This window comes from Mus caroli, chromosome 3, assembly GCF_900094665.2.
Source record: "Mus caroli chromosome 3, CAROLI_EIJ_v1.1, whole genome shotgun sequence".
NCBI lineage: Eukaryota > Metazoa > Chordata > Mammalia > Rodentia > Muridae > Mus > Mus caroli.
In genome coordinates, this window is record NC_034572.1 from 80,453,248 (window position 1) to 80,476,900 (window position 23,653).

The following is a 23,653-nucleotide window of genomic DNA, read 5'->3' on the forward strand; positions in this document are numbered from 1 at the left end:
TGCTCAGCTTGCTTTCTTATAGAACCCGGAACCAACAGCCCAGGGATGGCACCACCCACAACGGGCCCTCCCCGCCTTGACCACCTTGATTTTCTTGTTGAGAAAATCAATCTCATGAAGGCATTTCCTCAAGAGAGGCTCCTTTTTTCTGTGATAACTGTAGCTTGTGTCAAGTTGGCAGAGGAAACCAGGCAGTACAGATGCAGATGTTTTGAAGTGGAGCAATGTTGGAGTTCTCAGATGATATTATCTGCTGAGACAAATGTTTGGACTGTTTGCGTGGAACAGATAAATGTCAAGTGTAAGGAATTTTAATGAGGTTGGCAGGTAGCAGGGCGCTTCCAATGAAGTCAGTGAATCTGTAACTCTAATGTCATCATTCAACTAGGGAGTTTTGCTAGTGATTCCTTTTGTACAAAAACATTTCAGCAAAAAAACTGCCACAGCCACTCTGGTGAGCAATGTGTTACCTAACCGTATTCGGATCTTCGGGTAGTCTCAGGATGCAGATACTGTCATCTGCATTCTTGACAGCTGTATTGGGGCAGGTAGTAAATGGAGGGGCCAGGGTCTAGTGACAGTCCTCTCAGCTCCTGCTCTTGCTGCTGCATGCTGCAGACACGTTGGAAGAGGCACCTGGATGGTGCCTGCCCTTCAGTGCTTCTAAGCTTTTCCTCTGCTTCTTTGAGATTTCCATTCTGTTACATTTGCCCTAACATCATCTGTGTACTGATCTGCATAGTCACTTGAGTGTTTTACACTCGACTGTGAGTTACGGGAGTGCAACCTCTTCCAGACCTTAAATATAGGTGAGTGTAGGACAGGCCTTTTGGTTTCTGATTTGTTGGTTGGTTGATTTCCTTTCTCAGCTGCTTCATACATTCTGTCTCTCATCAGTCACCCCTTTTTCTGATACTAAATGACGGTGGAATAGCAGGCATCTATAACAGATGGAAATCTCTTCTCTCTTCTTGTTTTGTGGTAACTACTGTTCTTACTGCTGGTAAGTCAGCTAGCCTCTACTAACCACCCCTCTACCTTTTCCCCTCCTCCTCCTCCTTTTCCTACTCCTTCTTACCCCTCCCTAGCGTATCTGTGAGGTGTATAGTCGGAACCCCGCCAGCCTGCTAGAAGAGCAAATCGAAGGTACCCGGCGGCGAGTCACTCAATTACAGCTGAAGATCCAGCAGGAGACTGGTGGCTTAGTGGTGAGTGGTAGCAGGCACTGCTTCAGGAACAGCTCTATGCAGACAGGTTAGTGTAGGAGGAGGAGCGTGGGGCAGAAAGCCTCTTGGGCCATGGCAGGACTAGCACCACAGAGGCTGAGTGATCCCTATTGTAGTACCTACCCGGGAGACTGTGGAGATACCACAGGATACCAAAGCCTGCTTCATGCCCTCCTTGTGAAAAGCAAATATGAAAAAACTAAGTTAGAGTGTCTGCTTTAGTTTGCTAATTACTCTTCCCTTCTGAGTACTTTCCTCAAGATGTGTATTCCCACTCTGGCGTCACTCACCAGTCATCTGGTAGCTTTTTCTCTGACAATCTCCTCAAAGGAACATACGTTCCTTCCTCAGCCTCAGAAAAGCATCTCAGTCAGTAGAGAAGGATCTAGATGCACTTTGTAGAAAATGCCACACAGGAGGAGGTTGGTTGTTCTCCTCATCAGGCACTTTACTATGAGTGTCTTGCTTATAACTATCCAGCCTCAGTTCTTTGGGTAAGTAAGAACTAACCTTAGGAAATTGTACTGCCTAAGAAGAGAATTTTCCCAAAGCCATAGAGGTTGTTCGAAGTAGAGCTGGAAAGATGGGTCAGCAGTTGCGAGCACTGACTGCTCTTGTAGGAGACACAGGTTCATTTCCCAGCACCCACACGGTAGCTCGAAACTGTCTGTAACTTCCATTCCAGGGAATCCCATCCCTCCTCTGGCCTCCATGGATGCTGCACATACATGGTGTAATAATACATGCATGCATGCATGCAAAAACACCAATACACAAAAAACAAAAATGACTTTTTAAAACTTTAAGACATTTTATGTTCTTTTTAAAATGTCCTGCTCAGAGGTTGGCGAAAGCACAGGCAGATAAACTTTACAAACGCACTTTCTGAGGGAGCTTCCGCACATGTGGATGGCTTAGGTCATGGGCACAGGCCATCTAGCTTTGATTCCCAGCTCTAGTTCCCCTCAACTTTCAACTTTCCCCTCATGGCTAAGCAACCTAACCACTAAGAGCCCTCTCTTTGTTTTCTCACTTATAGAGGAAGACACAGCAGAGTCTACCTAGTAGGGTGTTGCATGCTTCCAGAACTGAAGCATGCCCTTGGCACCATGATTTGTGCATGTGTGTGTGGCTGCTGCCACTGCTGCTGTCTGTGTGATGTGAATTCTGAGACTCTGAGCTGAGATCAGGACACTGGGACTCCAGCCCTGCTTTTGGTTTTTTTGTTGTTTGTTTTGTTTTTGTTTTTTACTTAGAGTGTGGCAATTCTGAACATCTGAGCTTCTTTCTGTCTTCTCATTTGTAACATGGGAATACCCTCTTTACTGGAGTTGCTGAAAGATCGAATGCTGTTAAGGAAATGCTTTGGGCACAGTAAAATGCTGCCACTGTTACTTCTGCAATAGCTGGGGCACAGCTCCATGCCAGTACCAGTGCTCCCACTAGACAGCTGTTTAACATCTGTCCTCAGTGCAGCCTTAGGACTGTTGTATTTCTTGATGGTTAGATACCTTTCCTGTATATAACTGAAGTAAAGCAATAAATGTTTTGAAGTCCAAGGTGGTAAGTGAAGGGAGGTTTTTGTTAAGTTTTACAATAATGGTCAAGCTCCTTTCCCACTATAAGAAATTGTGTCACCACCTTCTCGGGCTACACACACTCGGAGAGCATCTCTTTAAGCATGGCATTTCCCAGACAATAAAGCAGAGGTGGCCACTTGCTATAAAAGCAAACATGGCTCTGATGGGGTGGGGACTAGGGATGGGAGTGGGAGAGGCTCTAAAACAGTTCTCACCCTTTGGTCTTTTCTCTTTTAGGATGTACTTCCACTCTGTGGTGAGACCAGCCAGAGAACATGTGAAGGTAAATCCTGTCATCCCCTGGTATAAATGAGGCTACTTCATGGTAGTCTCTCCCACTGAGGCAGATTCTAGAATAACAAGCAAAAGAGATGCCAGTACACAGGGCAGTTGGGTGTGTAAAAATGAGCAGTAGTTAAGTAAAAAACAGCTACTGAGGTGACAAGTCCAGACAGCAGCTTGTTGACAGCATGTGGCAGTTAGGAGTTCAACAGACTCTTGTGAAAGAGGTGGTGACCAGATGAAGGTCAGGAATAAGCTGAAGAGTGAGGGTGGCTTTAAGGCATTACACAGACTTACTTTAGGTGGTGACATGTTCTGTGCCCAGTTGCAGACATAGGCAAAAGCTGGGTATGGGGAAGAGCAAAAGACCAGTGTGTCAGGAGAACATGAGGGTCTTGGTGTGAAAGAGTTAAAGGACAGCCAGCAATAGACGAGAAGATAGCAGCTTCCCTCCCTACCTAGTGCCCACAAGAAAGTCTGTTCCCCAGGACCTAAGATCTTTTCTAGAACTGTCTAACCTGGTGTCTTCTCAGGCCGCCTCTCTGTGGACTCCCAGGAGGCAGACAGTGGCTTGGACTCAGGGACAGAACGCTTTCCCTCCATCAGTGAGGTGAGTGCCAGCAGGCACAAGACCATTTACAGCTATGCATTCACTGTCCCATCCCTGGCACTGGCCAGCTCTTCTGCTCCCTGGCCCATAATGCATCCTCATGCCAGATCGTCGCATCTGGATTGTATTTTATCACAATTAATCAGCTCTGTTGTGTAAAGTGTGGGGTGAAAAGATGGGCAGTGTTAGTGAACCCCACCAAGTCCTTTTCTGACTGTTCCTGACTATTGGTGACAAGATGGTTAATGTCTATAAAAGGACAGATATGTGGGAAGGTCACCAAGAAAGTGGTGGGATGTAGTGTGAGCCTCTGTAACCTCTGCTTGGCATACACAAGACGTGATGCACTTGGCAATGACATGTGTGAGCTGTGACTGAGACTTCCTGGATTGAACATATACTACCAGCCTTTTACTACCAGTAAGTCTCGTGACCTTCCTGAAGCCTGGTTTGTGTGAAAAGCAGGTTGGAAGATGATGTCCCCTCAGAGAACTATTAGATTAAGTGGGATAATACATAATCAAGGGTGTGGTGAGTGACAGCATGGTTGTCCTTATAAAGCCAGTTGATCCCAGAGAGTTGTCTACATGAGGGAGGTTCCTTCTCACAGAATTCTCTTCCTTTAGTCATTGGTGAATCGGAACTCAGTATTGTCAGATCCTGGACTAGACAGCCCACAAACCTCCCCTGTAATCCTGGCCAGGGTGGGCCAGCACCACAGGCGACAGGGCTCAGATGCAGCGGTGCACCCCCTCAACCACCAGGTGAGAGACTGGAGCCACCCCAGTCTGCCTTTCTCCTTTTACAGCTAGGGTTTAGGCCGGGATAGCCCCAGTATGTCATCTTGACTAATCAGACTGACCTGCTCTGACAACACTGTTTGAGATGGTCACCTAGAGAACACATAGAGAAGGCCGAGCACAGAACCAGGCGTGAAGCCGTGAGGGTCCAGTGGGTCAGCTTCTGGGTGAGGAGGCAGTAGATGCCTCCGACAGGTCACACAAGGTAAAAAAAAAAAAAAAAGCTGGTGATCTTTAACTGTTCGGGTATTCGGAATCTTATCTTCCCTTAGCAAAACTTTGCTTCAATCAAAACTGAGGGCAAGGATGTGAATAAGAGCAAGATACAATGATGTAGCTATACGAAAATACCATGTTGTGTAGTGAATAAACAGTAAGCCTTATTACTAGAATCCTAATTTAGAAAACAAACAGAAGGTCAACACATTTAAGGTCTTCCCTTGTCCAGCTACCTCAGGTTCTTTGATGCTGCCCATAGAGTACAAAATGTGACTTGAAAGCCCCCACTCTCAGGTAGAACTAGGTCCAAGGAAGATTTCAGGAAGACGGATTTGGGCTCAAGACAAAGTCCCGCAAAGAACCGGGCAGTGGGTGGGCTTGCCTGAAGTAGTGCAGATAGAGACTAACGAGAATGGCTCACTACATCAGTAGTCTATGAATTTTACCACTACACTGATTTTTATTCTCAAGTCCACATTTTAGTTTCATAATGTTATTTAGTATTTTCTTCAAGCTAGCTAGCTTGCTGCTGCTGCTGCTTCCTCCTCCTCCTTCCTCTCTCTCTCTCTCTCTCTCTCTCTCTCTCTCTCTCTCTCTCTCTCTCTCACACACACACACACACACAGAGAGAGAGAGAGAGAAGCTGGTGAGGATGTAGATCAAAGAGAATCCTTATATATTGCTGGCAGTAATATTAACTAGTCCTAACCACTATTAAGATCAATATGAAGATTTCTCGAAAACTAAAAATAGATATTTCATATGACTATTGTGTGACACTACTCCAGGGCAACCTGAACAAATATCTACTTACCCCAGATAGGGACCTGATGAAGATACCACCAAAGTCCAACTTGGTGTACTTGAGTGTTTATTGGAGTTACTTACAGGAGTGTGGGCAGGAGTTGGTTACAGGAGCAGAAATATTCAACAAGAGGAGGCATCACCAAAAGTCAACCCTAGCATGGGTGACAGGTCATGACAGCTGGAAATCTGGAGTGCACTGTGGAACTTAGTCAACTATCAACTTGACAGGTTGGAGGGAGTCTCTTCCAGGCAGCTCAGTTAGTCTGAGGGTATTTCTCAGCAGTCCTTACTGCTTTTATATGATTGGGGAAGAAGAGGCTTAGTGTATCCAGTCAGCCTCAGGGATTTCCTGAAAGTTTTGATGTTTACTTCCTGAGTCATAGGAGCTTCCAGTAGCATGGAATGTTTGATCTTAGGGAAAATTTCTGTACAGCAATGACCATCTATACCACTCCTAGATATTTAGTCAAAGAGCTCCAGGTCAGGATCACAGGCATGTGCACATCCATGTTTACAGCAGCATAGTTCACAGTAACTGACTCATGGCACCAGTCTTGGTATTCAGCAACAGAGGATAAAGAGTGTGTGGTGTGTAAACACAATGGATTTCTTTTTAGCCATCATAAAGAACCAACTCATGTCATTTTCATAAAAATGGATGCAACTAGAGCTAATCATAAGAATAAAGCCAATTTCAGAGAGACAAATAGCATGTGTTTTTGATCATTGCTATTTCTTAGCTTTCTATAGATATATAAAATCATATATTGTGTACATGAAGTGACTGTCCCCAGAAACCAAGAGGACCAGCAGGAGGCTAAGGCGCTGAAAGGAGAAAAGTGTGGGGAGTATGCTCAGCATTCAGTATATGCATGCCTACACAGAAAATTGAAAATTCATGTGCTTCTGAAAACCTTCCCCACACGACCTAAAGCTGGGCTTTTTAGTGCTTTTGCCAGAGCTTCTAGGGGATCCAGATAGCATGGGCTTCAAAGACTACGTGATGCAAGATTGTAGGGCCTTGGAGTGTATCTGAGATGCACAAACACAGCTTGCCAACCTAACTGTGGCTTTGAATGTGTGAGCAGCTCAGAGCCTCTCAGTCATCCTGGGGTTAGAGGTGAGTAACTGTCCTGAAAACCAGAAGATAAGCAGCAGCATTAGGATGCACCTGCTGAGGAAGGGTGTGAGTACAGTAGGTGCTTCCAGAAGCAAGGCTGGTTTAGAGAGCCACAAAAAATGGGGCAGTGTGATCACTGGAAAGTCTTTGATAATCCCAGCACACAGAGGCAGAGGCAGGTGGATCTCGTGAGTTTAAGGCCAGTCTGGTCTACATAGTGAGTTCCAGAACAGCCAGGGCTTCATTGTGAGACTGTCTCAGGAAAAAACAAAACCAAGGAAAAAAACCCTTTAGTGTCTCAGGGAACCTTTAGAAGAATCTGACCTATAAAGCATTTGAAAAGTTCATGTAGCCTCCTGGAAGTCATTACTGATATGTCAGCTAGGATTAATATTTTATTAAAATCCATGGAAAGAGAAAAGAAAAATAAAAACCAGAGTAGAAAGTCTGGGCTTTAACAGGGAATGGGGCTCAACCATAGATTGTTAAGCAGACAAGGAAAACAATGTGTGTGGGTGTTTGAGGAAGAGCAGCCTGACCCTGTCGCCTTGGAGAGGCAGACCTGCTGCTCTGGTCCCTCTAGCAGTCACTCACTCATTCACACACTTGCTCTCCACACTACCAGCAGCACTGTGGTAGTTGTGTGGTTGTTTAGGGAGAACAGTGGTGATTTAGTCTGTTTAGGGAAACACAGGACTCCAACCCAGTAGTCCATTAGGTGCTGATAGCTTTTACTTTGTTAAGGGACACTCGCGCCTCATCTTTTGCAAACAGAAAGAGAACGTTTTTCCAATTTCCCATCTTCCTGTGTCATGTGACCTAACTGTTCTGTGTCTTCTGGGTCCCACCCAGAAGCAGTGGCTTTCTGTGAGTGGAAATCATTACATCTGTTCTGACCCTTGGGGTGCTATTCAGACCCATGTGGCCTTTTTAAAGCTGGGCTGCTAAACAGATGTTATGGAGGAAGTTGAATGTATGCCTTCTGTAATCTCTCATCTCTATATTTCAACTCTTTCCTTCAGGGGATAGATCAAAGCCCAAAGCCTCTGATTATTGGCCCAGAGGAAGATTATGACCCAGGCTATTTCAACAATGAGGTAACAGTTTTCTAGTTCACTCCTTTAATTTTCCTCCCTTGCTTTACCCACACTGCCCTTGACTGGAAGCCGTTTGGTTGGCACCAGCTATGAAAGGATCCTATGGAGAAGGAGGCTCAGCGAACACAGTGAGCCGGGGAAAATAGAGAGCTTAGGAGTAACGTTTGCTGCTTGTCTCCTGTCTCGGTGCCTCCCGGCCACTCTCAGTTTTCTGCCTTCCAGAGTGACATCATCTTTCAAGATCTTGAAAAATTGAAGTCACATCCAGCTTACTTGGTAGTATTTCTACGTTACATCTTCTCTCAGGCAGACCCCGGCCCCCTGGTAAGTCAGAAGTGTCAGTCTGTTTGAGTCCCACTTGTACTCAACAGTGGATCTCTGATCACTTTGATCTCTATGTATCTAGCTTTTAATGTCAGATCCATAGGCAAAGTCGGGCATCTCAAGGACAGAGGAAGAACAGACCCATACTTGTAGCCTGCCAGATAGCAAGACCTAGGCCAGGAAAACTGCTGTGCTCCATTGGTTTAGGAAGTCTTCCGAGTTTTAAATGAGAGCAGATCCAAATTGACCCAGGAGTTGAGAGAATCACCCTTGCAGATTTACAGTGTTTCTATAAAAACTTTTGGTAGGGCAAAGCACTAAAGAATCTTCCTTCTAAGGCGATACATGAAGGAATGCCAGATTCTGGAAAGCAAAGGCAGGTGGTTTCTTGAGTTCAGGGCTACCCAATGAGACCCTGTCTCAAAAAAAAAAAAAAAAAAAAAAGACATAGGAGAAGAGCGATAAAGTCCAGTGCCCCGAGGTGGTCCACAAAGCTGCCACCCTCTCATTCCTCCAAGCTGCATAGAAACAAGGGATGGTGGGAGAGGAGGGCCGGAGTTGTGTTTGTCAGAGTGAGCCCAAGGAATGAGGTGTGGATTCTCTCTGGGAATTACACACACACACAGTTAGAGGGCAGACCAAGCATTGATCTGCTCAGAGGGAACTCATTGAGTGCTGATGTCTCAAGCACTCCACCAAGAGAAGCAAAATAAAAGTTCTTTAGGAAGAACACATAAGCAGCACATCGGGAAGCAGCAAGAAACGTCGAGTGTGGAAGGAAACAGTAGAGGAGTAGCCAGCCTGATACGTGCTCATGGGAGGGACTGAGCTTGCTTATGGTTTTCACACTCCGAATTGTTGGCATCTCAGAGGGAGAAGTCTTTGCTGTGGGAGGTTGTCCTCTTTTTTTGGATATTTTTTTTACCCTTTCCCAGTCCCTCACCCCCAAAACACCCTATCCCATCCTCCCTCCCCCTGCTTCTATGAGGGTGTTCCTCTACCCACCCACCACTCCCACCTCCCTGCCCTTGATTTCCCTACACTGGGGCATCTATCCAGCCTTCATAGGACCAAGGACCTCTCCTCCCACTGATGCATGAATGACAAGGCCATCCTCTGCTACATATGCAGCTGGAGTCATGTGCACTCCTTTGTTCATGGCTTAGTCCCTGGGAGTTCTGGGGGGTCTGGTTGGTTGATACTGTTGTTCTTCCTATGGGGTTGCAAACCCCTTCAACTCCTTCAGTCCTTTCTCTAACTCCTCTATTGGGGACCCCGTGCTCAGTCCAGTGGTTGGCTGTGAGCATCTGCCTCTGTATTTGTAAGGCTCTGGCAGGGTCTCTCAGGAGACAGCCATATCAGGCTGCTATCAGGATGCACTTCTTAGCATCCACAATAGTGTCTGGATTTGGTAACTGTATATGGGATGAATCCCCAGATAGGAGAGTCTCTGGGTGGCCTTTCCTTCAGTCTCTGCTCAACACTTTATCTCCATATTGGCTCCTGTGAGTACTTTGTTCTCCTAAGAAGGACCGAAGCACCCACACTTTGGTCTTCCTTCTTATTGAGCTTCATGTGGTCTTTGAACTGTATCCTGGTTATTTGGGGATTTTGGGCTAGTATCCACTTATCAGTGAGTGCATACCATGTGTTTTCTTTTGTGATTGGGTTACCTCACTCAGGATGATATTTTCTAGTTCTATCCATTTGCCTAAAAATTTCATTAATTCATCATTTTTAATAACTGAGTAGTACTCCATTGTGTAAATGTACCACATTTTCCTCTGTTGAAGGACATCTGGGTTCTTTCCAGCTCCTGGTTATTATAAATAAGGCTGCTATGAACATAGTGGGGCATGTGTCCTTATTACATGTTGGAGCATCTTCTGGGTATATGCCCAGGAGTGGTATAGCTGGGTCCTCAGGTAGTACTATGTCCAATTTTCTGAGGAACCACCGTACTGATTTCCAGAGTGGTTGTACCAGCTTGCAATCCCACCAACAATGAAGGAGTGTTCTTCTTTCTCCACATCCTCAACAGCATTTGCTGTCATCTGAGTTTTTTATTTTAGCCATTCTGACTGGTGTGAGGTGGAATCTCAGGCTTGTTTTGATTTGCATTTCCCTAAGGATATTGAACATTTCTTTAGGTGCTTCTCGGCCATTCGATATTCCTCAGTTGAAAATTCCTTGTTTAGCTCTGTTCCCCATTTTTAATAGGGTTCTTTGTTTCTCTGGAGTCTAATTTCTTGAGTTCTTTGTATATATTGGATATTAGCCCTCTGTCGGATGTAGGGTTGGTAAAAATCTTTTCCTAATCTGTTGGTTGCCTTTTTGTCCCATTGACAGTGTCCTTTGCCTTACAGAAACTGCAATTTTATGAGGTCCCATTCGACGATTCTTAATCTTACAGCACAAGCCATTGGTGTTCTGTTCAGGAATTTTTCCCCTGTTCCCATGTGTTCGTGGCTCTTCCCCACTTTCTCCTCTATAAGTTTCAGTGTCCCTGGTTTTATGTGGAGGTCCTTGATCCACTTGGACTTGAGCTTTGTACAAGGAGATAAGAGTGGGTCAGCTTGCATTTTCTACATGCTGACCTCCAGTTAAACCAGCACCATTTGTTAAAAATGCTGTCTTTTTTCCACTAGATGGTTTTAGCTCCTTTGTCAAGGATCAAGTGACCATAGGTGTGTGGGTTCATTTCTGGGTCTTCAATTCTATTCCATTGATCTACCTGTCTGTCTCTGTACCAGTACCATGCAGTTTTTATCACTATTGCTCTGTGAGGTCAGGGATGTGATTTCCCCCAGGAGTTCTTTTATTGTTGAGAATAGTTTTCATTACCCTGGGGTTTTTGTTATTCCGAATGAATTTACAAATTGCTCTTTCTAACTCTATGAAGAATTGATTTGGAAGTTTGGTGGGGATTGCATTGAATCTGTAGATTGCTTTAGCAAGGTGGCCATTTTTATGCTATTAATCCTAAAATGAGCATGGGAAATCTTTCCATCTTCTAAGATCTTCTTTGATTTCTTTCTTCAGAGACTTGAGGTTCTTATCATACAGATCTTTCACTTGCTTGGTTAGAGTCACACCAAGGTATATAATATTATTTGTGACTATTGTGAAGGGTATCATTTCCCTAATTTCTTTCTCAGCCTGTTTATCCTTTGAGTAGAAGAAGGCTACTGATTTGTTTGAGTTAATTTTATATCCAGCCACTTTGCTGACGTTATCAGATTTAGGAGTTCTCTGGTGGAATTTTTGGGGTCACTTAAGTATACGATCATATAATCTGCAAATAGTGATGTTTTGACTTCTTCCTTTCCAATTTGTATCCCTTTGATCTCCTTTTGTTGTCTAATTGCCCTAGCTAGAACTTCAAATACTATGTTGAATAGATAGGGAGAGAGAGGGCAGCCTTGTCTAGTCCCTGATTTTAGTGGGATTGTTTCAAGTTTCTCTCCATTCAGTTTGATGTTGGCTACTGGTTTGCTGTATACTGCTTTTACTATGTTTAGGNTTCCACTAGATGGTTTTAGCTCCTTTGTCAAGGATCAAGTGACCATAGGTGTGTGGGTTCATTTCTGGGTCTTCAATTCTATTCCATTGATCTACCTGTCTGTCTCTGTACCAGTACCATGCAGTTTTTATCACTATTGCTCTGTGAGGTCAGGGATGTGATTTCCCCCAGGAGTTCTTTTATTGTTGAGAATAGTTTTCATTACCCTGGGGTTTTTGTTATTCCGAATGAATTTACAAATTGCTCTTTCTAACTCTATGAAGAATTGATTTGGAAGTTTGGTGGGGATTGCATTGAATCTGTAGATTGCTTTAGCAAGGTGGCCATTTTTATGCTATTAATCCTAAAATGAGCATGGGAAATCTTTCCATCTTCTAAGATCTTCTTTGATTTCTTTCTTCAGAGACTTGAGGTTCTTATCATACAGATCTTTCACTTGCTTGGTTAGAGTCACACCAAGGTATATAATATTATTTGTGACTATTGTGAAGGGTATCATTTCCCTAATTTCTTTCTCAGCCTGTTTATCCTTTGAGTAGAAGAAGGCTACTGATTTGTTTGAGTTAATTTTATATCCAGCCACTTTGCTGACGTTATCAGATTTAGGAGTTCTCTGGTGGAATTTTTGGGGTCACTTAAGTATACGATCATATAATCTGCAAATAGTGATGTTTTGACTTCTTCCTTTCCAATTTGTATCCCTTTGATCTCCTTTTGTTGTCTAATTGCCCTAGCTAGAACTTCAAATACTATGTTGAATAGATAGGGAGAGAGAGGGCAGCCTTGTCTAGTCCCTGATTTTAGTGGGATTGTTTCAAGTTTCTCTCCATTCAGTTTGATGTTGGCTACTGGTTTGCTGTATACTGCTTTTACTATGTTTAGGCATGGGCCTTGAATTTCTGATCTTTCCAAGACTTTTAACATGAAGGGATGCAGAATTTTGTCAAATGCTTTTTCAGCATCTAATGAAATGATCATGTGGTTTTTTTTTTCTTTGAGTTTGTTTATGTAGCGATTATGTTGATGGATTTCCATATATTGACCCATTCCTGCATCCCTGGGATGAAGCCTACTTGATTGTAGTGAACAATCGTTTTGATGTGTTCTTGGATTCGGTTGGCAAGAATTTTATTGAGTACTTTTGCATCAATATTCATAAGGGAGATTGGTCTGAAGTTCTCTCTATATTTGGGCTTTGTGTGGTTTAGGTATAAGCATAATTGTGGCTTCATAGAATGAATTGGGTAGTATACCTTCTGTTCCTATTTTGTGGAATAATTTGAAGAGTATTGGTATCAGGTCTTCTTTAAAAGGCCTGATAGAATTCTCCACTAAACCCACCTGGTCCTGAGCCTTTTTTGGTTGGGAGACTATTAATTACTGCTTCTATTTCTTTAGGGGTTATGGGACCGTTTAGAGGTTTATCTGATCCTGTTTTAACTTTGGCTCCTTGTATGTGTCCATAGAAAATTGTCCATTTTATCCAGATTTCCCAATTTAGTTGAGTATAAACTTTTCTAGTAGGATCTGATGATTTTTTTGAATTTCCACAGTTTCCGTTGTTATGTCTCCCTTTTCATTTCTGATTTTATTAATTTGGATACTGTCTCTGTGCCCTCTTGTTAATCTGGCTATGCCCTCTGGTTAGTCTGACTAAGGGTTTATCTGTCTTGTTGATTTTGTCAAAGAACCAGCTCCTGGTTTTGTTGACTCTTTGTATAGTTCTTTTTGTTTCTATTTGGTTGATTTCAGCCCTGACTTTGATTATTTTCTGCTGTCTACTCCTCTTGGGTGTATTTGCTTCTTTTTGTTCTAGAGCTTTCAGGTGTGCTGTCAAGCTGCTAGTGTAAGCTCTCTCCAGTTTCTTTTTGGAAACATTTAGAGCTATGAGTTTTCCTCTTACCACTGCTTTCATTGTGTCCTATAAGTTTTGGTGTGATGTGTCTTAATTTTCATTAAATTATAAAAAGTCTTTAATTTCTTTATTTCTTCCTTGACCAAGTTACCATTGAGTAGAGCATTGTTCAGTTTCCATGTGTATGTGGGCTTTCTATTGTTTTCGTTGTTATTGAAGACCAGCCAAAATCCATGGTGATCTGATAGGATGTATGGGATTATTTCAATCTTCTTGTATCTGTTGAGGCCTGTTTTGTGCCCAGTTATATGGTCAGTTTTGGAGAAGTTACCATGAGTTGCTGAGAAGAAAGTATATTCTTTTGCTCTAGGGTAAAATGTTCTATGAATATCAGTTAGATCTATTTGGTTCATAACTTCTGTTAGTTTCACTGTGTCTCTGTTTAGTTTCTGTTTCCATGATCTGTCCATTGCTGTGTGGGGTGTGATGTGTGCTTTGAGCTTTAATAAAGTTTCTTTTATCAATGTGGGTACCCTTGGATTTAGAGCATAGATGTTCAGAATTAAGAGTTCACCTTGGTAGATTTTTCCTTTGACCAGTATGAAATGTCCTTCCCTTATCCTTTTTGATAACTTTTGGTTGAACGCCGATTTTATTTGACATTAGAATGGCTACTCCAGCTTTTTTCTTGGAACCATTTGCTTGGAAAATTGTATTTCAACCTTTTACTCTGAGGTAGTGTCTGTCTTTGCCACTGAGGTGCGTTTCCTGTATTCAGCAAAATGCTGGGTCTTGTTTACGTATCCAGTCTGTTAGTCTATATCTTTTTATTGGGGAATTGAGTCCATTGATGTTAAGAGATATTAAGGAAAAGTGATTGTTACTCCCTGTTATTTTTGTTGTTAGAGGTGGAATTGTTTGTGTGCCTATCTTCTTTTGGGTTTGTTGAAAGATTACTTTCTTGCTTTTTCTAGGGTGTAGTTCCCACCTTGTGTTGGTGTTTTCCATTTATTATTTTTTGTAGGGCTGGATTTATGGAAAGATATTGTGTAAATTTGGTTTTGTTGTAGAATATCTTGGTTTCTCCATGTATGGTGATTAAGAGTTTTGCTGAGTATAGTAGCCTGGGCTGGCATTTGTGCTCTCTTAGCGTCTGTATGACATCTGTCCAGGATCTTCTAGCTTTCATAGACTCTGATGAGAAGTCTGGTGTAATTCTGATAGGTCTGCCTTTATATATTACTTGACCTTTTTCCCTTACTGCTTTTAATATTCTTTATTTAATGCATTTGGTGTTTTGATTATTATGTGATGGGAGGAATTCCTTTTCTGGTCCAGTCTATTTGGAGTTCTATAGGCTTCTGGTATGTTCATGGACATCTCTTTCTTTAGGTTAGAGAAGTTTTCTTCTATAATTTTGTTGAAAATACTTACTGGCCCTTTAAGCTGGGAATCTTCGATCTCTTCTATACCTATTATCATTAGGTTTGGTCTTCTCATGGTGTCCTGGATTTCCTGGATGTTTTGGGTTAGGAGCTTTTTGCTTTTTGCCTTTTCTTTGACTGTTGTGTCAATGTTTTCTATGGTATCTTCTGCACCTGAGATTCTCTCTTCTATCTCTTGTATTTTGTTGGTGATGCTTGCATCTATGACTCCTGATCTCTTTCCTAGGGTTTCTAACTCCAGGGTTGTCTCCCTTTGTGATTTCTTTATTGTTTCTAGTTCCATTTTTAGATTCTGGATGGTTTTGTTCCTTTCCTTCGCCTGTTTGATTGTGTTTTCCTGTAATTCTTTAAGGGAGTTTTGTGTTTCCCCTTTAAGGACTTACCTGTGTTCTCCTGTATTTCTTTAAGGGAGTTATTTTGTCCTTCTTAAAGTCCTCTATCATCATCATAAGTGACTTTAGATCCGAGTCTTGCTTTTCCAATGTGATGGTGTATCCAGGACTTGCTATGGTGGAAGAATTGGATTCTGATGATGCCAAGTAACCTTGGTTCTGTTGCTTATGTTCTTATGCTTGCCTCCCACCATCTGATTATCTCTAGTGCTACCTTCCCTCACTATATCTGACTGGAGCCTATCCTCCTGTAATCCTGGTTGTGTCAGAGCTCCTCAACATTCAGCTGTCTCTGGGATCCTGGGATTCTGGGTGTGTCAGAGTTCCTGGGAGTCAAGCTGCCTCTGAGACCCTGAGATCCTGGTGTGACCAAGCTCCTGGGATCCTGGGATCTTGTGATGTTGGGTGTTCCAGAGCGCCTGGGAGTGGAGTCTCTTCTGGGGGCTGGGGGCCTGGCCACCGAGTTTGGTAAACCAGCACAGGAGGAGGTTGTCTTAATTTGAAGATATTTACCCACTTACTGGACTCTACCCCTAGATGGCTGTAAATATAACAAGACAGAATGTCTTTAAACATTACCAGATGTCCCCATGGTAAAGTCATCCCTGATGAAGGAATATCTACTGCGCTAACCCAGCTTCTCTCTCGTTGTAGCTTTTTTATTTGTGTTCAGAAGTTTATCAGCAGACAAATCCCAAAGATTCCCGAAATCTGGGGAAAGACATCTGGAATATTTTCCTAGAGAAAAATGCGGTAAGACCATCATGAGTTAGATTAAAATTCCATAGTCAGTACCACAAGCAGAGGAAAGCCAAACAAAATATTAAAGCTAAATAGAGACGGGGTTTGTTTGTTTTTTCTTTAATATTTAAAAAATGTGTTCACTAGGCTGGTGCCCACTCATCTTGAATTTAGTGCTGCTTCCTCCTGGAGCAGCTTCCTCCTGTCAGCTTTGCTTTATCTTCTGTGGAGCAGCCAGCATCATGGGCATTTTATACCCATAAAGCAGGAATCAGGGCTCTGCACCAGATGCTGCATCTGGTGTTTCTTCTGGAGAGGGGTGAGGGATGGCTTTTGTGAGAGGCATGTTCTCCTGGGTAGCTGTCAACACCAGAAAGCTATGGGCAAGTTTTTAGGATTTCTGGATTCTGTTCCTGCTTCTCAAAGATTTATCCCCCCTAGAGCTGTAGAGATGGGTCCAGGGCTAAGAGCACGTGTTATTCTTCCAGAGGACCCAGGTTTGATTCCCAGCGCCCACATGGTAGCTCACAACCATCTGAAACTCCAATTCCGGGGGATCCGACAGGCACTCATGTGTTGCACAGGTAGACACATAGGCAAAACACATAAAATAAGAACATTTTTCTTTCTAATTTAAAAGTTTTGTATCCTCTGTGACTCTTTAGTTCCACATATAAAATACACACTACCTCTCTTCAGAATATTTAGAAATAGAGCAGTGGTTCTCAACCTGTGAATCAAGACCTCTTTTGGGGTCTAATGACCCTTTTATAGGGATTACTTAAGACACAGACATTTACATTATGATTTGTAGCAGTAGTGAAATTACAATTATGAGGGAGCTACAAAATTACTTTATGGTTGGGGTCACCACAGCTTGAAGAGCTGTATTAAAGGATCTCAGCATTAGGAGGGCTGAGAGCCTCTAAGATGGATGTTCTCATCACTCCCCAACCTTGTCTCCTTTCTTCCCCTGGTTGAAGAAACAGATCCAAGAATATCAGATAATCTGGATCGGTGAGGCAAGGAGAGTGTGAGTTTCCCAGACTTAGGCAGACTTGATGTCCTCTAAAGACAGAGTTGAAAGGGAAGCCCATAGTGCCCGTCTGGGAGGAAGGCGCCTCTCTGCATCTGCACTGGGTTCTCAGGGATGTGTCAGCATCCTGCTGGCCAGAGCATCTGCCTGCAGATGACATTCCTTACCATGACTTTATAATCTCATCAGCTAAACTAATTCCAAATGACTTTATTCTTCTCACAGTCGACTACGAGGGCTAATGAAGTTAGGGAAATTTGGTTTTCCTCAATGATTTGCATTTACTGCCTTCAGTGGGTCTTGAATAAGGAGATTAGAGCTGCCACATACTCTCTGCCATCATTTACAAAGTCATACCGACATCCAGACACATGGCAAGAGATTTAAGGACACATCCCAAGTGACATGCAGGACTAGGTGACATATACCCAGTTTTCACTGGTAGCAAAGGGAGAAGCCTCAATCCATCAGAAAACAAAGGTTATCCTCTTGGGAACACCCAAAGGCAGAGTCTAGCAGCTAATTTAACACTGGTTCAGTTTTGGAACATGCCATTCTATTTTCCATGCATCAGAGTAAAAAAACTGCTCGACCACCCTCAGAATGTAGTGTCCACTTGCCTTGTAAACTCATGTGCCATATCCAAAGTCCTAGCCTAGAATTCATATCCAAAGTTAGAAGAGATGAAAAGGTGAGGGTTGCTATAGACAGGAGAGGACACACATGACCAGGCCCTGGCACCTCACGCTCCCATCCTCTTGGTGCACGCAGCCTCACTTTTGCCCACTTTCTGTTTTACAGCCTCTCAGAGTGAAGATCCCTGAGATGTTGCAGGCTGAAATCGGTGAGTTGCTCGTGGGTCAGGTTGCCTTGTTAGTGCCCTCTTGTACTGAACTCCCAGGAAACATCAGTGACAGAGTCCCTGATCCTGGGTAGCTGTCCTGTACTGGGCCAGAAGCCATAGATGATTAGTTCAAAACACTTGACACTTAGGGACAGCTCTGAATAGATAGGACCTAAGAGCTCACTCTGCCCTGCCACAGAAAGACACTAGAGCAGGTAGGAACCCTGTGTTCATTTCTGCCAACCCTCCATGGGACCCCTGGGCCTGACTTTGTAGACTTACTTGAAGAAAAGGAAATTAGACTTAACCAAGGATTTCTAAGCAAGGACAGATTGCTGTGGGTGACTTGTAAAATTACAGAGACCAAACCTTACTCCAACCCACTACCAAGTCAGAACCTCTGGACTCTTGACTTGAGAGGATTTTTCAGTTGGTTGGTTGTAGGGGGTTGGGTTTTGTTCACTAAAGAGTCAAGGGGAGGGAGAGGAGAGAGGGAGAGAGAGGGAGGGAGGGAGGGAGAGAGAAAGAGAAAAGAAAGGAAGGGGAACTTAAGAAGCTGGGCACAGGTAGTGTTTTATAAGCTAGAACTGCATTTGGAAAGAAACAATAAATGGTAGACACTGGGAGGATAAATCACATGTACGCTCAAAGCAGCTTGCTCAAAAACACAGTGAGAAACCTGGCATGGTGGCACAGGCCTTTATTCTCAGCATTCAGGAGGCAGAGGCAGAGGCAGGCAGACCTCTGAGTTCGAGGCCAACCTAGTCTACATAGTGAGTTTCAGGACAACCAGGGCTACATGGTGATACCCTGTCTCAAAAAAAAAAAAAAAGTACCCTGTGTGTGTTGCCAGATGTCAGAACGTGAAGTACACGTCGCTTGGTTCCATGAAGTATGAAGGTCTCTGGTGTCAGGTAGTAGAGGGCATAAGTGTACAAGAAGACTGCATGTTGATATCAGCAGGCATTTCAGCATATATCCAGTGAGGAAGGGCTTCCGTATCTATCTCCTCTCATGGAGCACAGACATCCAGAGAGTAATGATATCCTTTGCTTTAATAGGAACAGAAGAGTGACTCAGCCCTAAGCCTGACAGCCTGAGTTCAATCCCTGGAATCCACTTAAAGGTGGGGAGAGGAGAACCAACTCTACAGAGTTGACCTCTGACCTCCACATGGACACCACGGCCCATGTACACACACATACAATAAGTGAAACATGGCTTTCATTAAACAAGAAAAATAGATTGCCTGGAAAGAATGCAGGCCTCTCCTGCTTTCAGGATAATGGGCCAAAAACTCAATTTTTCTACCAAGCATCACAGGATGCAAAAACCACTTGAGGTGCTTAGCAGAATTTATCTCCTCCTTCTCCTCCTCCTCCTCTTCCTCCTCCTCCTCCTCTTCCTTCACACCTTTTTATTCTGCCTTCCCTGGTCTCCCACTACAGACCTACGCCTGCGAAACAGTGAGGACCCTCGCAGTGCGCTCTATGAAGCTCAGGAGGCAGTCATGCCGGAGATCCAGGAACAGATCAATGACTATAGGTTTGCGAGCCCCTCTGTTGTCTCTGCAACTCTGGCGGGTGTCTCAGCTGTCCTTTCCTGGGTACACATCTGTTCGGTGTGTTATGTGTTTCCCCGTTTTATCTCTGTTGTAGATCAAAGCGCACTCTGGGGCTGGGCAGCCTCTATGGTGAAAATGACCTACTAGACCTGGATGGGGACCCTCTTCGAGAGCGCCAAATGGCTGAGAAGCAACTGACTGCCCTTGGAGATATCTTGTGAGTGTTCAATTTAACTCCTACCTCTGACCTTAACAGACAGGTTGTTAAGCAGATCTTGTGAGTCTGTCTTCACCAAAGGTAGGAGATCCTGCTGCATTTCTTGTGCTGAGGGCCCCACGTTCAAGCCTGGAGCTGCTGACCACTCTCTAGTAGTTATGACAGTCCAAGAACACAGTGAGCTATCTGCTTCCCCTTTCTAGCCCTTTCATGATCTTTCTCTTTCCCTCCCTCTGAGTTCATGCATGGCTGATACTCAGATAACACCCTTGCCAGGGGATGGAGCATCTTCAGGAGGCAGTCAGAGCTGGCTTACAGAGATCAGAGCCTTCGTGGGAGCCTCAGCACAGTGCTCTTGCTGTGCTTCTCCAGTTCTTTGCTTTTGTTTGTCTTTGACTTTAGGTATATATGAGTGTTTTCTCTGCTCGTAAGTCAGTGCATCCTGTGCACGCATTTCCCACAATGGCCAAAAAAAAGGTGTGGAATCCCCACTCCCACCCCCACAGCTAGAATTACAGACGTGTGCTGGGAATCAAACTCAGGTTCTTTCAGAAGACCAGCCGGTGGTCTTAACCCCACTCCCTCCCCAGTCCCTGAGTCCCGTTTTCAAAAGCATATGTCGTCCGTGATTTGAATCCCAGGGCAGGGTTGATGACTGAACTTCTAAGGCTAGACAATTTGTCTTCCCAGCATTTCTTCTTACTGAGTAGTGACCTTAATCAATCTGTTCTGCCTCTCTGGACCTCACGAATGAAATGACAAAAGTAACCTGGGTGACCTTGGTAGTGTCAGTAACGTGAGCCTTTCAGTTTGCCAAACATAAAATATGTCTCTACTATATGAGGCATCTAGTGATCGAGTGGTTATATCCTTTGTGGAGATTCTGCAGTGATGAGAAGAAACAGCAATATCTAGGAATTAAGTAGATTGGTAACATGTTAAAGATAACAAGCAGGAGGAGAAATAGACAAGATACAGAAGGTCAGTAGTGCCAGTCAGTGGTTTGCAGACTTAAATAGGCTAGTCCAGGTGAGCTACCTGGAAACAGTAGTACTTAATCAGTTGAAGACATTGGCTAAATTATCCTTGACATTTGGGAAAGATACTGCAGACAGAATAGCCAAGGCAGACAGAAGAAGCCAAGTAGAATGTGCTCAGCATTTAATGAACAGTAATGAGCCTGGAGCAGTGCAGAAAGAGCAGAGTGCAGAGTAAGTGATGGAGCCAGGAGTAGTGCAGAAGGAGCAGAATGCAGAGTAAGTGATGGAGCCAGGAGTAGTGCAGAAAGAGCAGAGTGCAGAGTAAGTGATGGAGCCAGGAGCAGTGCAGAAGGAGCAGAGTGCAGAGTGAGTGATGGAGCCAGGAGTAGTGCAGAAAGAGCAGAGTGCAGAGTAAGTGATGGAGCCTGGAGCAGTGCAGAAAGAGCAGAGTGCAGAGTGAGTGATGGAGCCTGGAGCAGTGCAGAAGGAGCAGAGTGCAGAGTGAGTGATGGAGCCNGAGCAGAGTGCAGAGTGAGTGATGGAGCCTGGAGCAGTGCAGAAGGAGCAGAGTGCAGAGTGAGTGATGGAGCCAGGAGCAGTGCAGAAAGAGCAGAGTGCAGAGTAAGTGATGGAGCCAGGAGTAGTGCAGAAGGAGCAGAGTGCAGAGTGAGTGATGGAGCCTGGAACAGTGCAGAAGGAGCAGAGTGCAGAGTGAGTGATGGAGCCAGGAGTAGTGCAGAAAAAGCAGAGTGCAGAGTGAGTGATGGAGCCAGGAGTAGTGCAGAAGAAGCAGAGTGCAGAGTGAGTGATGGAGCCAGGAGTAGTGCAGAAGGAGCAGAATGCAGAGTAAGTGATGGAGCCTGGAGCAGTGCAGAAGGAGCAGAGTGCAAAGTGAGTGATGGAGCCAGGAGTAGTGCAGAAAGAGCAGAGTGCAGAGTGAGTGATGGAGCCAGGAGTAGTGCAGAAAGAGCAGAGTGCAGAGTGAGTGATGGAGCCAGGAGTAGTGCAGAAGAAGCAGAGTGCAGAGTGAGTGATGGAGCCAGGAGTAGTGCAGAAAGAGCAGAGTGCAGAGTAAGTGATGGAGCCAGGAGCAGTGCAGAAAGAGCAGAGTGCAGAGTAAGTGATGGAGCCAGGAGTAGTGCAGAAGGAGCAGTGTGCAGAGTGAGTGATGGAGCCAGGAGTAGTGCAGAAAGAGCAGAGTGCAGAGTAAGTGATAGAGCCAGGAGCAGTGCAGAAAGAGCAGAGTGAGTGATGGACCCTGGTCATGGGAGGGACAACACATAACATGGGGAAGAGTCTGGTCTTCACTTAGCAATTGAGGAGCTGTTGGAGCTACAAGAGATGGGACAGCCAAGAAGTTTACTTAGAAGGTTCCTCCATAGGACTCCCCACCAATGATGGTAAAGCAATAACCATGGAAGTTGTGAACAAAAGTCAGCTCCCAGTGGAGTTGAGCAATAGAATCATGAAGAGAACTTCTTAAAACTTGAGTGTCAAAGTCAAAGAAGAGATCCCAAGAGTTCCTTACATAAGCCACTAAAAAGACTGTCAGTCACTCTAGGTGAGGCTGGTAAGATGGAGAATACTTTTGGACATGTTAAATTTGTGGTCTCTAAGATAACAAACTACAGATGCAAAGAGACAGCTGCATGTTTGAATCTGTCATTTGGTGACAGATCTAGGCTAGAGGGGACTTGCATTATAGCTTAGTAGTGGAGCAGTTACCTAGCAAGCAGGAGGCCCTAGGTTCTCGTTCACAAAAAAAGTTAAAAAATAACTGAGCCTGGTGGAATAGGCCTACAAACCTAGCTACCTTGAGAGGCTGAGGCAAAAGTCAAGACTTCCCTGGGCTACTGAGTTCAAAACCAAACAGTAGGACCAAGTTTTAAAAAAAAAAAAAAATTAAGGGCAGAGGATATAACTGCAGTAGAGTGATTGCCTAACACGTATAAGACCCTGGGTTTAATCCACAGTACTGGTGAGTAATGAGTAATAAAGACGAAAGACTGGGGCATCTGGACTAGAAAGGAGGCTGCCCAGAAAGCAAGGTCTTTGCAGATTCAGCCTCCTGGCCGTCAGTAGTAAGGTGCCATTAACTGGTTCTGGCATGGAAGCAGTACCTGACTGAGCCTGTTCAGAGATTCAACTTACAATATCTCTATTTTAAAGTAATGATAGTTTGTTCTTTTGGAGCCTTCTTGTGGGTATTTTGAAAGTTAAATGGGCTTAGTGTGTAAACAGCTTATAAAAGTGCCAGGCCCATAGTAATATCCAAACATTAGTTGCTGCTACCATTTGCCTCTTTTCAATAAATTTCTTTGGGTCAGGCTCCAGGTTTCAGTTTTTTTCCTCCTGATAACTTCATGCTTTAAAACAGAGAACAGAGACTGAATTTGTCACATCCCCTGTTGTACTAGAAAGACGTTATTGTCGTGATCATCATTGTGCTAGTTGAATCTTTGAGGAAATGGAAACCTCTTAACTCCTGGGCTACAAGGCTCCAGAACTGTGACCAAGAGTCTTGACTCTGACCTTGTATCCCTTCCCATCCTTCCTTTTTCCTCCAAGGAAAGGACTTCCTGCCCAGAGAACAGCCTGTCTCAGGTCTAAGTCACCTTTTCTTTCATTACAGGTCCAAATATGAGGAAGATCGGAGGTGAGCAAATCCATGATGTGGTCCATTTGCAGAGGTCAAGGTGGGAAGAAGTAGGGCTGAGCTCGCCTGTGTTTTCCATGTCTGCTACCCATAAGAAAGCTGGAATGTTACAGGACATGAGTCCATGCAGGTGTAGCCCCCAAATGACTGACTGTGACATGCAGGACTTAGGAAGACCAGATCCTTGATGCCTAGGAACGGCTCTACTCCTTTGTGTGGCAGGCTGGCCCTTACCTCCTGACTTGTCAGACCTGCTGTGTATCTACCCACAGTACCCCTGAGTCTGCCTCCCAGCTTCTTTCCCTGAAGAAAGATTTTTACCTCCCAACAAAATG

The 23,653-nt window shown here is 44.1% G+C and overlaps 1 protein-coding gene across 11 annotated transcripts in view; it reads left to right on the plus strand.

Moving 5' to 3' along the window:
• Arhgef11 (Rho guanine nucleotide exchange factor 11) overlaps nt 1-23,653 on the plus strand; it is a 127,224-nt gene that overhangs the window by 81,717 nt on the left and 21,854 nt on the right. For 7 of the 11 annotated variants that reach the window (XM_029474855.1, XM_029474853.1, XM_029474854.1 and 4 more), the window contains 11 exons: nt 1,089-1,208; nt 3,044-3,089; nt 3,622-3,698; nt 4,325-4,462; nt 7,667-7,741; nt 7,964-8,065; nt 15,935-16,033; nt 17,859-17,901; nt 19,350-19,446; nt 19,560-19,682; nt 23,295-23,318. In XM_029474855.1, the coding sequence (XP_029330715.1) occupies nt 1,089-1,208; nt 3,044-3,089; nt 3,622-3,698; nt 4,325-4,462; nt 7,667-7,741; nt 7,964-8,065; nt 15,935-16,033; nt 17,859-17,901; nt 19,350-19,446; nt 19,560-19,682; nt 23,295-23,318 (944 nt within the window). The remainder of the gene's footprint in view (nt 1-1,088; nt 1,209-3,043; nt 3,090-3,621; nt 3,699-4,324; nt 4,463-7,666; nt 7,742-7,963; nt 8,066-15,934; nt 16,034-17,858; nt 17,902-19,349; nt 19,447-19,559; nt 19,683-23,294; nt 23,319-23,653) is intronic. The other 4 variants (XM_029474861.1, XM_029474856.1, XM_029474860.1 and 1 more) reach the window with 1 other exon arrangement.